General features: G+C 38.5%; 1 protein-coding gene across 1 annotated transcript in view; it reads right to left on the bottom strand.

The window, feature by feature from the left end:
* LOC101739179 (uncharacterized) overlaps window positions 1–12,621 on the bottom strand; it is a 41,676-nt gene extending 29,055 nt beyond the window's left edge. The window contains exons 1-3 of the mRNA XM_038017155.2: window positions 12,463–12,621; window positions 5,133–5,302; window positions 356–516 (exon numbers count right to left, since the gene is read on the bottom strand). Of these exons, the coding sequence (XP_037873083.1) occupies window positions 356–516; window positions 5,133–5,302; window positions 12,463–12,508 (377 nt within the window). The 5' untranslated portion in view covers window positions 12,509–12,621. The remainder of the gene's footprint in view (window positions 1–355; window positions 517–5,132; window positions 5,303–12,462) is intronic.
* Between the last annotated feature and the right edge of the window lie 4,063 nt (window positions 12,622–16,684).

Here is a 16,684-nt window from a genome sequence, read left to right as displayed (position 1 = left end):
TCTGGTTAAGAAAGCGGTTGGTGGTAGTCTATACCATGCGGCCCATGCCACCCACGACCGAACACTATGGAGGAGAGTCACATGTGATTCTCAGCAATTAGGGAACGATGAAGAAGAAGACCATTCCACTCTGGAATGAAGGCCCTTCCGGGGTATTTCCTGAGCGATGACATGTCCCATTTCAAACGTGGTTTCCGAAGATCCCACAGCATTAGGCAGCGCCATAGCTGTGCTCTTGGCATTGCAGATGGCCAGAAGTGACAATAACCGCCATCACCATAACACGGGTCGTGCGCTCGTCTTCCAACAGACGCAAAAGAAGCTTTCAAGTAATGCTGTGCGTTTAGGACCTGACCTGTACATATTCATGACCCATCCCGGCGTGCAGTATCCGCATTGAGTCCCGTTGAACATCGCCAGGCGCTCCTGTATGGCGTGGTAGCCGTCTCTTCGATTGCCCACGCCTTCCACGGTCGTTATGTTCCATTCGTGACAGGAGAGGATGTGAACGAGACACTGAAATTATTTTTCAAGGAGAATGAATAACATCGTGTAATAAAAATTACACGTTTTTTTTATTGTTTAGGTGGGTGGACGAGCTCACAGCCCACCTGATGCTAAGTGGTTACTGGAGCCCATAGACATCTACAACTTAAATGCGCCACCCACCTTGAGATATAAGTTCTAAGGTCTCAGTATAGTTACAACGGCTGCCCCACCCTTCAAACCGAAACGCATTAGGTACTGCTTCGCGGCAGAAACAGGCAGGGCGGTGGTACTTACCCGTGCGGACTCACAAGAGGTCCTACCACCAGTCATTACGAAAATTATAATTTTGCGGGTTTGATTTTTATTACACAATGTTATTCCTTCACCATAGAAGTCATTCGTGAACATTTGTGAAGTACGTATTTCATTAGAAAAATTGGTACCCGCCGGACGGATTCATTGGCGTGAACTCATTCTGTCGTTTAAGCAATCAATAATTAAAGCAATAATACTTTACCGTCGCGCGTTAGTTACTACAGTTATCATATCATAATAACGAGTTTCTAGCTGGTAGAAGCCTATGTTCTCTTCCCCTACACCGCCTATACAAATCCCAAAATTCTACATATTTTAGCAAATGGGGGGACGTGCGTCGATATAAATTATTTCGTGTGCCTCAATAACGAATGTTTCTTTTTTCAATACTAAGTTGGCCAAATTGGCTTTATTTGTACTATTTTAATATAATTAATTGATCCTGTTCTAAACGTTTGATTTATGGCAAACATTTGCTATTGACCTTCGATCGTAATATTATAAATCCTTATAACGTTACGCACAATGACCATAAGCAGGTTTGCGAGATCAACGCATAAAAAGTGGATACAAAAAAATATTCTAACTAGATAAACCGGTAATCTGTTTCATTTATTACGCTGCTTTAATGCATATTTATTCTACTAAGTCGATCTATTAAAAATAATATAACTAGTTTAAAAAAAAAAAAAAAAAGTTTTTTTATTTTTTTATTGCTTAGCTGTGTGGACGAGCTCACAGCCCACCTGATGTTAAGTGGTTACTGGAGCCCATAGACATCTACAACGTAAATGCGCCACACACCTTGAGATATAGTTCTAATGTCTCAGTATAGTCACAACGGCTGCCCCACCCTTCAAACCGAAACGCATTACTGCTTCACGGCAGAAATAGGCGGGGCGGTGGTACCTACCCGTGCGGACTCACAAGAGGTCCTACCACCAGTAAAGTTGCGTTATTGCTTAATTAAACAAACAAATTATTGTTAAATACAATTTATCTAATAGTTTTTCGAGTGGTTTATGGGCTATAGCAATGTTTTTAAATGCTGTTGACAGTGTAAGACTTTTTATCAGTGACATGCAAACCAGCTTCAATTGCCGCTACTAGACACTCTGAAAGCTTTCGTGCTTTTTTTAAATTGATGGGTGAACAGTTTCATGCCTTTTTCCCTTATCCATCTATCTGGTAGCCTAGGCCTAGTTACGTCCGAGCAGGTAGGTGAGCTCACGGGCTCAACGTGAGAGAAGTGGCTAACACTGGCCCTAGTAATAGCAGTGCGCAGTATTAGCAGTGCTTCGTAAAATCTACCACGGGATCGAGATCGCGACGCACTGAGAAGATCCGACGAGAAATTCAGTGGGATGTGTCTTAGCGACTTTCATGCCTCATCTTGTATTACGTATTTACAATTTCAATATCGTCGCCCTTATGACTGACTTCGTCACAGAAATAGGCAGGTATTATCAACCACGTTGTTAGATTAAGACAGCAATATTGGGAAAGTGATCGTCTGCAAGAATTGAACGAGAAGGACCTCATAATTTCAGTGGGGGCAGACTCAGAGAGTGGATACGGACGCAATTCAAATTATAGACGTTAGTGATTAAATGCAATTAATGTGGCTAATTTCACCCAAATCATTCCCGATCCTGCGGCAGAATGAAAAGCAGTCGACGTCGCCCAAAACAAGTCATCTCGGATCCTCCCGATCCACTAACGATGCTTTTAGGTACTTCAAGCACCGGTCACCGTTCTCGTCGAAACCGTCGCTTGCGACGAAGGGCTCGACGAGTAAACTAACTCTCAGACACAGCCCACTGAGTTTCTCGCCGGATTTTCTCAGTGGGTCGCGTTTCCGATCCGGTGGTAGATTCTGCGAAGCACGGCTCTTGCTAGGGTTCGTGTTAGCATCGTCGTCAGGTTTGAGCCCCGTGAGCTCACCTACTAGCCACGGTTACGCTGGAATAGCCGCTCCAGGCTACCAGCTTAGTTAGGAAAAAAAAAAAACACCCAAATACCTACAGTTTTTATTATTATCTATCTATCTATACATATAAAAATGAATTGCTGTTCGTTTTCGAGAACAGCTGAACCGATTTGGCTAATTTTGGTCTTGAATTATTTGCGTTAGTCCAGAGAAGGCTTAAAAGGTAGATAAATATGAAAATGTTCGGAATTAATTAAAAATAACAATTTTGTTTTTCCTTTAATGTGTCCCCCGTCGGACATGTTCCTTTGGTTTGTTTTAAGTTTATTTTATACAAAAGTTTAGGTATTTTATTTATCGACTGAGTCACTACGAAGTCTGCCGGGTCAGCTAGTAATTAATAAAAAAATATTTAAATAAAGTTTTTTTTTGCTGATGCTACCATTCGGGTGACGCCATATTACCAGCGGCAAACGGCGGTGATTCTTCTTTATTAGAAAGCTGACGCTTCCCGTGTAAACCCATTTCAATATCTTCCAGTTCTGATAATGGTATCCATGAGGAAACCATGTAAGTCTTAAATTTGCATTAAGTACGTGCGCGACAAATAGATGCATTACTCAATATCACGCCAACCGATTTCGATGATTATTGTTTTTAGTGTATATTAATTTGTTTTGGAATTACTATTTTTTCGAAGTCGGTTTTTTGTTAAAGCATGTCTGTTTACAATAATTTTTTAACAGCCCACTGATGTTTTTTTTTTATTGCTTAGATGGGTGGACGAGCTCACAGCCCACCTGGTGTTAAGTGGTTACTGGAGCCCATAGACATCCACAACGCAAATGCGCCACCCACCTTGAGATACAAGTTCTAAGGTCTCAAGTATAGTTACAACGGCTGCCCAACCCTTCAAACCGAAACGCATTACTGCTTCACGGCAGAAATAGGCAGGTACCCACCTGCGCGGACTCACAAGAGGTCCTACCACCAGTAAATGTCTACTGCTGACCGCGGAACTCACCCAAGCTTCGCCACTGTAACCGATCCCACGCAGCCTGCATCCAGCTTATATGTGAATCACCTACTAGATATTACGAGAGCCCGTCACTAGATTGCATTAATCGCTAACTTAGTCTTACAGTTATTTAAAATGACGAGAAAATAAATAAACGATGACGCTGTGAACGATGTTGTCCCACGGAGCGGAATGTGGATTTTAATGGAACCAGCAATAAAGATAACATGTCTTAACATTCACTCGGCGTATCCTTATGACATTTAAACAGATATAAATGCATTGAATTAGAATTATTGAAATTTCCAGCTCATTTCTAGCTAGGGATAGCGTTTACGGTGCGGTTTGTATTATATTTTTTTTGTTTTTTTTTTCCTACCTATGCTTGATAGCCTTGAGAGACTATTTCAGCTTCACCCTAACATGTAGTTGAGCTCACGGGGCTCAAACAGGAAATGTTGCTACCACTAGCCCTAGCAAGAGCAGTGCTTCGCAGAACTACCAGCGGATCGGAAACGCGACCCACTGAGAAGATCCAGCGAGAAACTCAGTGGGCTGTGTCTGAGGGTTAACTCGCTCATCGAGCCCTTAGTCGCAAGCGACGGGTTCGACGAGGACGGTGACCGGTGCTTGTGGTACCTAAAAGCACCGTTAATGGATCGAAAGGATCCGTAATGACGTGTTTTGGCCGACATCGACTATTTACCATTCGGTCTACAGGATAGGGTATGTAATTCTGGTTTCTATAACCGTCCATCATAACTTCACTGTATAACAGTCACTTAAGCTACACGAACTAACTACGTTATCTATAGGTACTATCGGCAATTTTGTGTGTGCAAATAAAAAGTGAAATACGTCAGATAAGAACCAAGGTTATTTCTTTTTATAAATGAAATCTCTTTCAGCTGAGAGCGCAAGAAGAGTTGTAAGTGTTAAGAACGTTTAAAACCATTAATGAAATTTAATTATGAATGTCTTTTTAATACAGCAAAAATGCGAACATCTCAGGTTTGAAGTCGTCGTGGCCTAAAGGATAAGACGTCCGTTGCGTTCGTATCTTGCGATGCAACGGTGGTTGAATCCCGCAGGCTGGTATCAATTTTTCTAATGAAATACGTATTTGGCAAATGTTCACGATTGATTTCCACGGTGAAGGAATGAAGCAGTAATGCTTGGTTAATGGTTTGAAGGGTAGAGCAGCCGTTGTAACTATACTGAGACCTTAGAACTTATATCTCAAGGTAGGTGGCGCATTTACGTTATAGATGTCTATGGGTTTCATTAACCACTAAACACCAGGTGGGCTGTGAGCTCGCCCACCCATCTAAGCAATAAAAAGAAAGATTGTTTACGTTAGTAATTTAAAAAGAAACTTACAGAATTTACAGCGAGAGTTTCCTCCTTTTTGGTGGTGGGATGTGTCCGCTGAACAGAGACCACGCATGCCCCACAGCCGCCCTCGTGGCACATCGCCTTCGTACCATGAAGTTGGAGGTGATGCCTGATGTAGTCATTCAGTGACGTCACTGGGCTGACGTCTGCGCCCGCTAGAACGCAAGAAAGGTTTTACAGAAGGAGCACCATCATAAATATAGTAAGTAATTAGGTATTATTGTTTTTTATTTTTATTTCTTGATACGTATACATAATTAAAATATGTACTTTTGTTGTTTAATCTCGTATTCATCGTTTACATTTTATTATTTCCGAAGTTTTGAATGATTTAGATGATGAATTATTAATTTTATATTGATGACCAGCTGACCCGGAAAACTTCGTAGTGCCTCAATCGTTAAATAAAACACCTAAACTTTTGTATAAAATAAACTTAAAACAAACAAAAGGTATCCGTCCGACGGGGGACACATCAAAGGGAAAACAAAATTGTTATTTTTATTTAATTCCGAGCATTTTCATATTTATCTATCTTTCAAACCTTCCCTGGATTTCCACAAATAATTCAAGACCAAAATTAGCCAAATGATTCAAATTACAATGAATTTTCATCAGATAACTGTGGCTTGTAGAGTACACATAACGGTAGTCAACGGCTTAACTCTGCCCCTGGCATTGCTGAAGTCCATGAGCGACGGTCACCAATCACCATCAGGTGGGCCGTATACTCGTCTGCTCACAGAGGCAATAAAAAGAAGATATTAATTTTAGTAATTAATGATTCAGTTGTCATATTATATTATTTATTTACGTCAATTCATTGCTATAGTTTAAACAAATACCAAATCTGTACATTTAAAAAAAGAATACGTAACTACGAAATAAGATTAAAATAAATATAATACAATAGATAAATAATAAAAAAAGAGAAAAGAATCATTACCTAAAACGCTGACGCCTATTTAATTATCAAGTTCAAAAGTGATCACTGACCGAAAATACATATTAGGACTATTTGTTTTTTTTTTGTTTTGTAACTCCAAAGCGTTTCTAAACCTTTGAAGATATTTTATGATAAAAAAAAGATTACGAAATGGTGTCTGCGTGTACCGAATGGAAAACTACTATTTTTTGTCGGTCTGTTTGTTTGTATATTTCTTCATTCGGACATGAAGCAAGAATTACTGAGCCGATTTTAATAAATGTTTACCGTAAATAATTTTATCAACAAAATTAAAAGCTGCCGGCCGCGAAAATGACACTTTGTAATCGATTTTGTAAGCCGGAGATAAGTTACAATAAGACCAGATTCCGTTTCGAGTTATTGGTAATTATTTATACCAAGACTATCTTGCGTATGTAGTATAGTATCTAGTATCTTATATAATATATATTTATGAGTTCCTTTTTTGACAGACTTCAAAAAAGGAGGAGGTTCTCAATTCGACTGTATTTTTTATTCAATTCAATTCAATTCAAACTCATAACTTTTGACTGGGTGAATTGATTTTGATGATACTTTTTTTATTAGAAGGCTGAGGCTTCCCGTGTGGTCCCCTGTAGTCCAGTTCTGTTAATGGTATCCATGAGAAAACCATATAAGTCTTAAGTTTGCATTAAGTACGTGCGCGACAAATAGATGAATAACTCAATAACCTAATATCACGCCAACCGATTTCGATGATTATTGTTTTTAGTGTATATTAATTTGTTTTGGAATATCTTTATTTTTCTATTTGAAGTCGGTTTTTGTTAAAGCATGTCTATTTACAATTATTGGCGAAAAACTTTAACGAACCCCGAAAAATCCTTATAAAATTCGGCTAGATATAACTGGAGCATTTTAGAATGAAACTATGTACCAATCAAATAGAGCAAGAGCCCGCGACAGCCAGACCTTCGTTATTTATAAAAGCTGAAAGTTTCTCTGTGTATATCTCCACCACAGGTAAGAACGTCCCCCGACTATAGAGTTCCGATTGTGGTTACTTGGGCAGGTAACAGGCAGTAAAGGTATATAAAATAGTACCTTAAATTCGTTAAAGTATAAAGTTTTTTTTTTTATTAATTACTCCAGAATATCTTTAGAAATCACGATATCTATTGCCGGACACTTTTTACAGTTGCTACCCCCTGCCGGACACCCCTAAACTTTAATAAATTTTAATTATACTTTCGTTATACTATAAAAGCTGAATTTTATATATGTTACTTAGGGACTTATAAAAATATGTTACCCCAATAGCCAGACAGTTTTAATGGTTCTTACATCTTGCCGGACACATTGAGAGCCCGCTGTGCGAGCGCGAGGTAGCAACTGTTCATGCGGGTGTGAGTGAGATAGAGCGCTTAGTCTATTGTGATCTTTTAAGATATCCAATAAAAAATATTTTTATTACGTTCATAGCAATGTTATAGAAAGTAAAATTTTTTATTTTAATATTATAAAGTACAAACAAAATATTATTACATGTCAAAGAAAAATATTTAATCGTTCTTATAATTTTCCTCATTGTCGTCGATATTTTCGTTATCTTCATCGTCGCTACTACAGTTACTCTAGTCTATTGTCACCAATATCAAATACCTTATCCATCAGTTTCTGAAAAAAATTAAGAAAAAGTATACAATTTGAATAATTAAAAAATTATGTGCAATAATTTGTCATAATAATTACATACCTGATTGAGTTTTGAGCGAATCTCCAACATAACTTGGTATTTGTCATCTTTCAATACCCTGCCATTATTATCCGGGTTGATATGAGGTTGGATTTTTTAGATGAGCACTATTCCAAATTTTATATATATAATTTGATCACAAAAATTGCTGCAATAGCTCGCTTTTACAAGTTGGTAGATTGCTAACGTAAAAAATTCGCAATTTCTTTAGGTCAAAAGCTTCGTTTACATCAGAGACTGTATACGAGTCGATGAATATTTGAAGTCGAGCAGCATCAACACCAATTACATTACGGACATTGTAAACATTGCATATAAATCTGAATGATATTATAGATGTTTTGTTGTTGATCTAAATTTTCAATTGATTCGCTGTTACGGAAATTCTTGAAAGCTTCCTGGTACTTTGGATATATTTTAATGTTTTATATGGTTTTAATTTTCCTTTCCTGAAGAATGCACGATAAATCCCAGAAATGACAGCTGATGTGCAGTAAAAGATCACAATAGACTAACTCTGTCTCACTCACACCCGCATGAACAGTTGCTACCTCGCGCTCGCACAGCGGGCTCTCAATGTGTCCGGCAAGATGTAAGAACCATTAAAACTGTCTGGCTATTGGGGTAACATATTTTTATAAGTCCCTAAGTAACATATATAAAAATTCAGCTTTTATAGTTTAACGAAAGTATAATTAAAATTTATTAAAGTTTAGGGGTGTCCGGCAGGGGGTAGCAACTGTAAAAAGTGTCCGGCAATGGATATCGTGATTTCTAAAGATATTCTGGAGTAATTAATAAAAAAAAATAACTTTATACTTTAACGAATTTAAGGTACTATTTTATATACCTTTACTGCCTGTTACCTGCCCAAGTAACCACAATCGGAACTCTATAGTCGGGGGACGTTCTTACCTGTGGTGGAGACATACCTACACAGAGAAACTTTCAGCTTTTATAAAATAACGAAGGTCTGGCTGTCGCGGGCTCTTGGGCTAAAACGCAATTAGAACTTATAATTAATCTATATATAAGTATATAAAAATGAATTGCTGTTCGTTAGTCGCTAAAACTCGAGAAAAGCTGGACCGATTTAGCTAATTTTGGTCTTGAATTACTTGTGGAAGTCCAGAGAAGGTTTAATGTAGATAAATATGAAAATTCTCGGAATTAAATAAAAATAACAATTTTGTTTTTCCTTTGAAGTGTCCCCCGTGAGACGGATTCCTTTTGTTTGGTGTAAGTTTATTTTATACAAAAGTTTAGATCTTTTATTTATCGATTGAGGCACTACGAAGTCTACCGGGTCAGCTAGTAAATATATAAAAATGAATTGCTGCTCGTTAGTCTCGCTAAAACTCGAGAACGGCTGGACCGATTTGGGTAATTTTGATCTTGAATTATTTGTGGAAGTCCAGAGAAGATTTAAAATGTAGATAAATATGAAAATTCTCGGAATTAAATAAAAATAACAATTTTGTTTTTCTTTTGATGTCCCCCCCGTCGGACGGAATCCTTTTGTTTGGTTTAAGCTTATTTTATACAAAAATTTAGGTATTTTATTTATCGATTGAGGCACTACGAAGTCTACCAGGTCAGCTAGTAAATAATAAATAACTTATAATTATATAAAAGCAGGGAGTCGTTTAAATTAGTCGTGGCTATGAATATTAGAGTTAGCACATTCGTATCGGGCAATGCGATCATGCCGCTGTGACAATTTCTCTAATGAAATAGGTACGTTCTTGCAACATGCTCGCGAATGAATTCCACGGCGAAGGAATAACAACGGGTGTTGAAAATCAATTTGCGCAATTACCGAAATTGATATGCGTATGCTACCCCAAACGAGTAGGTTCCGCCTTGCTACCTATATCTAAGCAACCGAATTTGCTACTGATCATAAGTAGGTAATAAATGAAACGTAACGTTGAAATTTTTGAAATCGTCGTGGCCTAAGGGATAAGGCGTCCGGTGAATTCGTAATTAACGATGCACAAGTGTTCGAATCCCGCCGGCAGGTACCAATTTTTCTAATGAAATACTTACTTAACAAATCGTGTAATAAAAATCAAAACCAGCAAATTTCTAATTTGCGTAATTACTGGTAGTAGGATGTCTTGTGAGTCCGCAAAGGTAGGTACCACCGCCCTGCCCATTTCGGCCGTGAAGCAGTAATGCGTTTCGGTTTGAAGGGCGGGGTAGCCGTTGTACTGTTACAAGTGAGACCTTAGAACTCGTGTCTCAAGGTGGGTGGCGGCATTTACATTGTAGATGTCTATGGGCCCCGGTAAACATTTAACACCAGGTGGGCCGTGAGCTTGTCCACCAACATAAGCACTTAAAAAATATATATACAGTCAAACCTGGATAAGCGAGAACTGGATAAGTGAGAAAACTCTATAAGTGAGAGTAATAGCCAGGACCCGTCATTTTAAGCTCCCAAAACCTCTATTAGCGAGAAACAGAAACCTGTGTAAGAGAGAGTCATTTTTCCCTCATGGACCTCCGTAAGTGAGAGTGCTACTTATCTATACCTCTATAAGCGACAGTCGAGCTTTATTTATTTATATTATTTAGGAGGAACAAATGACAAAACAAATTACAAATTTAACATCTGCTATTTTATGACTCATTCTTAACTTTCGTGGAACTAAATAAAATTGTTATTTTATCGCATTCTTTTCGACTGGACACGTGTGCCTGTGTACCGTCCTGTTTGTCGGCCTTACTCAGTTTATCGTTAATCAATTGCGAAGGAAAGTTCTGTTCTGCATCATGTCAAAACGGAAAATTAAAGTACTGTCATTAAGTGATAAACTTAAAATAGTGAATGCGTTTGAATCCGGAAAGTCGCGAAATGAAATTCAGAGGGAGCATTAGCGAGAAACTCGGGTTAGTGAGAAACCTCTATAAGCGAGAATGAGATTGTGCCCCCTTGAACTCTCGCTTATCCAGGTTTGACTGTATTTACAACCAATTACACCAAATGAAGAGCTCAAGATCTAAATGAAATTGACCTCCGGAGTAAACTCACACTGCGTTGTTATTATTAGCTCAATTTCAAAAAGTAACAAGACTGATACTCACTCAGTTAAGTTAAGATATGTATTTACCAGAAATTGTTACGTTAAATGCTACTTACAATTCCTAAGGAAATTAGCATTAAAATAATATTATGTTTTGTTAGTACACGGAAAATTTTACATAATACGCGTAATAATTCTTTGACTATTTGACTGATTCGATGGTGCAATAGTTAGCGCTTCCGACTATTGTGCTGAGGGTCGTGGGTTCGATTCCCACATCGGGCAAAGATTCGTGTGATGAGCAGGTTTATTTGCTCTTTGTCTAAGTGTTTATTATCTATAAACATATATAAGTATGTATATTTGTCAGTCTCCGGTACCCATAACACAAGGGATCCTAAATTAGGGCCAGATGCAATCAAAGCCCAGATGCCTTCAAGCATAGGCCTACTACGCGACAGAACTATGTAAAATGGCGTTTACGGGTACATGCTCATAAAACGACCGGTCACCGTCCTCGCCGAACCTGTCGCTTGCGACGAAGCGCTCGGCGAGTAAATTAAGCCACAAACACAGCCCACTGAGTTTCTCGCTCACTGATCTTCTGAGTGGGTCGCGTTTCCGATCCGGTGGTAAATACTGCGAAGCACTGCTTTTGCTGTGGCCAGTGTTACACGTCAAGGCGAAGCTGAAATAGCCTCTCAAGGCTATCAGCATAGGAAGGAAAAAAATTAGAATGATCCAAGACCAACAAAATATCGAAATTCAACTTAGGGAAAGTACCCAGGCAAAAATTGAAAAAAAAAAATTGGTTCATACTCGTCTTTACTCAGCGCCACCAACTGTGAGTTTCCAAAGCGCTAAACACTGCGCGCTATATTCGAATATAGGTCGAAAAAATACGAGATTTCTGTCACTAAAATCGACTACGTGACAAAAACCTGAGCCACCCCCCCGCTCCTGTTACTGACCGTAGTATTTTAAAGACTCCGCTCCCCCCCCCCCCCCCTAAACGGGTCACGTAGTATGGGTACGTTCCCTTAGTCTTAGTCCAGTATAATTATTAAGACTGACAGACGCAGCGACAATTTAATTATATTCTCGATGTTTTTAGAAATGATCGCCTCGCATACAAAATATGTTCCGACGTCTCCTACTAATCTGTACTATCGACAAATAAACAAACAACCAATTTAAAGTTTCCCGAAACTCCCACATTAAATAAGCCATCGCGCGTAGTAAGTGAGTAACTAGTATTTACGTAAATTACGTACATATCTTAATACGTAGGCTAAATACGTAATGTTAACAATAAGCATTTATAAAAACGTAACTATGAATAATGGTGTTTATTTAATTCGGGGTGCTTAGAATTCATTGCTTAAATTCATGATTGTTTTGAAAGAAAAAGACATCATAAATTTTAAATTTATTGACAAAATTGTACCGCTGTGTCTGTCACGTAAAAATATAATTACGTTTTTATTCTTTACATGCGTGATTGTAAATTATATAACAACAAAAAAGAAAACATTGAATTGTATGTACTTAATCAACAATCGATAATTTCTTTGTTTGCTGACGAATCAATAAATCACTTACACAAACTGTATTGTTCTCCATTGATGGTGAAATTAATTTTATCCATATTTAAAAATCAAAGCGTGTTTTTCACAAACAAGAGTATTGACCGTACGTCCACTCACCGCCACCGATCCTAGTAAACTAAAAGATAAATAAATAAAACTAGATGATTTGTAAGCAAAACAGCGTTCACATTGTACTCAAGAACGATTATATTTATTTTGGGTTGGCCGTATCTTAAAAGTACTGCTATAAGTAACGAAACAAAACTCATTTATTATTTATTTATTGTTATTAAACCTTCTTTTCAAAAACTTTTTAAATGGAACTTATTACAAAAAAGTCTTTGGAAAAGAAGTTTTTAACGATAATCTTACTAAAAAGAGTTGTAAATAAAAATTTAAATATCAACCATAATTTTTTTAATAGCTTTGAGTTTTACTTGAGACCTTAGAACTTGTATCTCAAGGTGGGTGGCGCATTTACGTTGTGGATGTCTATGGGCTCCAGTAAACACTTAACACCAGGTGGGCTGTGAGCTCGTCCACCCATCTAAGCAATAAAAAAAAAAATTGTTTATCATTATTAGAGCAATTACTAATTAGACATACACTGATAACTTTGATATGTTAGTGTTCATGTTCCCTGAGAACGGATTTGACAAATAAAATCTACAATTTTTTTGGCATAACTAAAATCTGTGATGGTCCGAAATGTTGAGCTATTGCTTTCTAATGCTCCGGTTAGAACGAGACGGAAGATAATTTTATGCTTTTAGTACAAAATGTATGTGCACTGTGTATACATGATGCAGAAATCTTGTGGTATTATTGTCGTTGTACCAATTATTATTGACCTTGCTTACACAAACCAGTTGTTATTGTATCACCAAAGTTAATAGGTTGTTTACGTGCTCTGTGTTAATGTTGTTTAATTATTTCATGGAATTATAAACGTGAATAGCGAATGTCGTTTACAATGATTTGAGGCTTAGCACTCGACTAGCTTTTGCCCGCGACTTCGTCCGCGTGGCACGGTCCGGTTACTTTGGCATAACGCTAAACCCACTGAGTTTCTCGCCGGATCTTCTCAGTGGGTCGCGTTTCCGATCCGGTAATAGATTCTGCGAAGCACTGCTATTGCTAGGGGTCAGTGTTAGCAACTCTCCGGTTGAGCCCCGTGAGCTCAGGTGAAGCTGAAATAGCCTCTCAAGGCTATCAGCAAAGGTAGGGAAAAAAAAAAATTACGCTAAATTTTACCCGCCTCTTCATTTACGTAGAAAGTGAAAATATTTTTGAATAATAGAATGCTAAGGAGTTATTTAAGGTACCAAAATCACGCTTTTTAACCGACTTCAAAAGAGGAAGTTATCAATTCGACCATCATTTTTTATATATGTATGGTCACCGATTTCTCGAGAGTGCTTGAACCAATTCTGATGATTCTTTTTTTTTTTGTTTGTTCGAAAGGGACTTCCCGAACAGCCCTGTTCTGGAGAAATCCAGGAAAATCTATATTTGAAGTGATTTGGGTGTTTCAATGTTGTAATGAATAACGTATTTATTTGGATAGGGATTAATTGCATCTTTATAAAAACACCTTCACAAATAATGCATTATTTTAGAACAAATTTGTTTAACATAAAAAACGTTATAGTGAGCCAACCTTAATATATATAGACATATGCTGTCGCTGACTTTTTTTAGATCTTTTAAAGGGGAACAATTCTCTCATACATTACTTTAGCGAAGCTTTAACCGTTTCCGCAGCGCATGCAGTGGAAGCTCTCAAAAGGGATTAAAACCCCGATTTTGAAACATTATTTATTGGTGCTTCACCTGCATTGGTCTTAGCGTGATGTTATATAGCCTATAGCCTTCTTCGATAAATGGGCTATATAACACTGAAAGAATTTTTAAAATCGGACCAGTAGTTCGTGAGATTAGCGCGTTCAAACAAACAAACTCTTCAGCTTTATAATATTAGTATAGATAATCTGCGGAAAGTTTTTCAATAATGTTATATTAACTAATTTTACAGTACCCGCAAAATTAGTGTCTTCGAAGTTGGTGTTGGGCGCACCTGGGTAATCTAAGTACAGGTCACATTCCTATAACACGGTAGATGCGTTCCTACAAAGTTCCGTGGCCTAAAGGATAAGACGTCCGGTGCATTCGTATCGAGCGATGAAACGGTGTTCGAATACCACAGGCGGGTACCAATTTTTCTAATGAAATACGTACTTAACAAATGTTCACGACTGACTTCCACGATTATAATTTGCGTAATTACTGGTGGTAGGACCTCTTGTCAGTTCGCACGGGAAGGTACCACCACCCCGCCTATTTCTGCCGTGAAACAGTAATGCGTTTCGGTTTGAAGGGTGAGGCAGCCGTTGTAAGTATAGTACTGTGACCTTAGGACTTATATCTCAAGGTGGGTGGCGCATTTACGTTGTAGATGACTATGGCTCCAGTTACCACTAAATACCAGGTGGGCTGTGAGCTCGTCCACCCATCCAATCAATAAAAATAAAAAAAATGATGAGACTAGAAGCCAAAAAAAGGAAACTATTTTTTTCTGAATGAAACATCTTAAATATGCATATCCGTTTTTTTTATCTACTAAATACATAAAAACAAGCAGTAAAATTTCGGTTATTTCCATACATATATTGCGGGTTCATAGTGCTTATTGTAATAATCTAAATAATTTTAAACAAAAATCTCGTTATCGCGTTGTAAAAGTACACAGTGTTTTATGAAGGTTACAAGGAATTTTTCTTTTCGCGTTAGAATGGAACCGTGTTGTAAAATACCGTGTTATAGGAGGATCACCTGTATATTTAAATCAAGTGCTTAATAAGTTACATTGTGAGCGCGGCTTTACGTTGTTTTGTGACCTTGTTTGTATTTGACCCACGCGCCCAAGCATTCCCGCATGGGTAAACGAACGTCCGTCAATTCTACGAGATGGTCGGACCAAATACGATATTCTCTGAACGTCAACTTCAACAATGTCCTTAATGAAGCCAAGGATCGCAGCAGATGGAGGGAAATCGTACGGGAGAAACGGATGCAGCGGGGGAGTCACGACGCTCAGTAATGAGGAAAATGACGCGAGGAGGAGGACTAATAAGCCGCTGTCAAACGGGAAGTTTTTTTTCTCGTTTGAAGAAGTTTTTGTTATTGTACAGACCTGTGTGAGAGCTCCACCGCATGGTGTTAATTGGGTATCTGAGCCTAGAAATAATATACGTCTCAATTGCATGACTGCTTCAAACAGGAACACGTCACTGCTTCGCGGCAGATATAGGCAGAGCGGTAGTCCCAATCCGTTAGTCGGCTCTCGGAAGAAATGTCCAGCAACTGCACGTCACAGAAATGAAGATGCTGCGGTGGGTGTGTGGCGTTACGCGATTAGATCGCATTCGTAACGACTACATCCGCGGCAGCGTTGGAGTTCGCGACGTAGCAAAAAACTGCAGCAAAGTCGTCCCCGATGTTACGGCCCACAGCAAGGCCGCAAGAGCAGTGTTTTGCAGAATCTACCACCGGATCGGAAACGCGACCCACTGAGAAAATCCAGCGAGAAACTCAGTGGGCTGTGACTATAGGTTAATTTACTCGTCGAGCCCTTCGTCACAAGCGACGGGTTCGGCGAGGACGCTGAGCGGTGCTTGAGGTACCTAAAAGCACCGTTAATGGATTGGGAGGATCCGTAACGACGTGTAGATTCTGCGAAGCTCTTACTAGGGCTAATGTTAACAAGGTCCTCAGGTTAGAGCCCCGTGAGCTCACCTACTCGCCCGGTTACGCTGGCATAACCCTGTAGGTTTTCAGCTTAGGTATGGAAAAAAAAACAGATTTGATTGAATTTGATAAATCTTTTTTTATTTTTTTTATTTGACGCTTCCCGTGTTGTTCCATTAAAATTTTATTAGGATCTCATTTTATTTGGTCAGTCATTTTTGAGTTATTAATAATGCACGTTTAATTGTCTCCAGTTACATACATTGATGATAATCTCATTACGTTTTTCGAATTTACGAATTTCTTCATCGGTTCTCATTCTCTTTTTTTCTATTGCTTACATGGGTGGACGAGCTCACAGCCCACCTGGTTTTAAGTGGTTACTGGAACCCATAGACATCTACAACGCAAATAAGCCACCCACTTTGAGATATAAGTTCTAAGGTCTCAAGTATAGTTACAACGGCTGCTCCACTCTTCAAACCGAA

The sequence above is a fragment of the Bombyx mori genome, chromosome 18 (genome assembly GCF_030269925.1).
Source record: "Bombyx mori chromosome 18, ASM3026992v2".
NCBI lineage: Eukaryota > Metazoa > Arthropoda > Insecta > Lepidoptera > Bombycidae > Bombyx > Bombyx mori.
The sequence above is the reverse complement of the archived record's forward strand: the minus strand, read 5'-3'. Positions and strand labels throughout refer to the sequence as shown.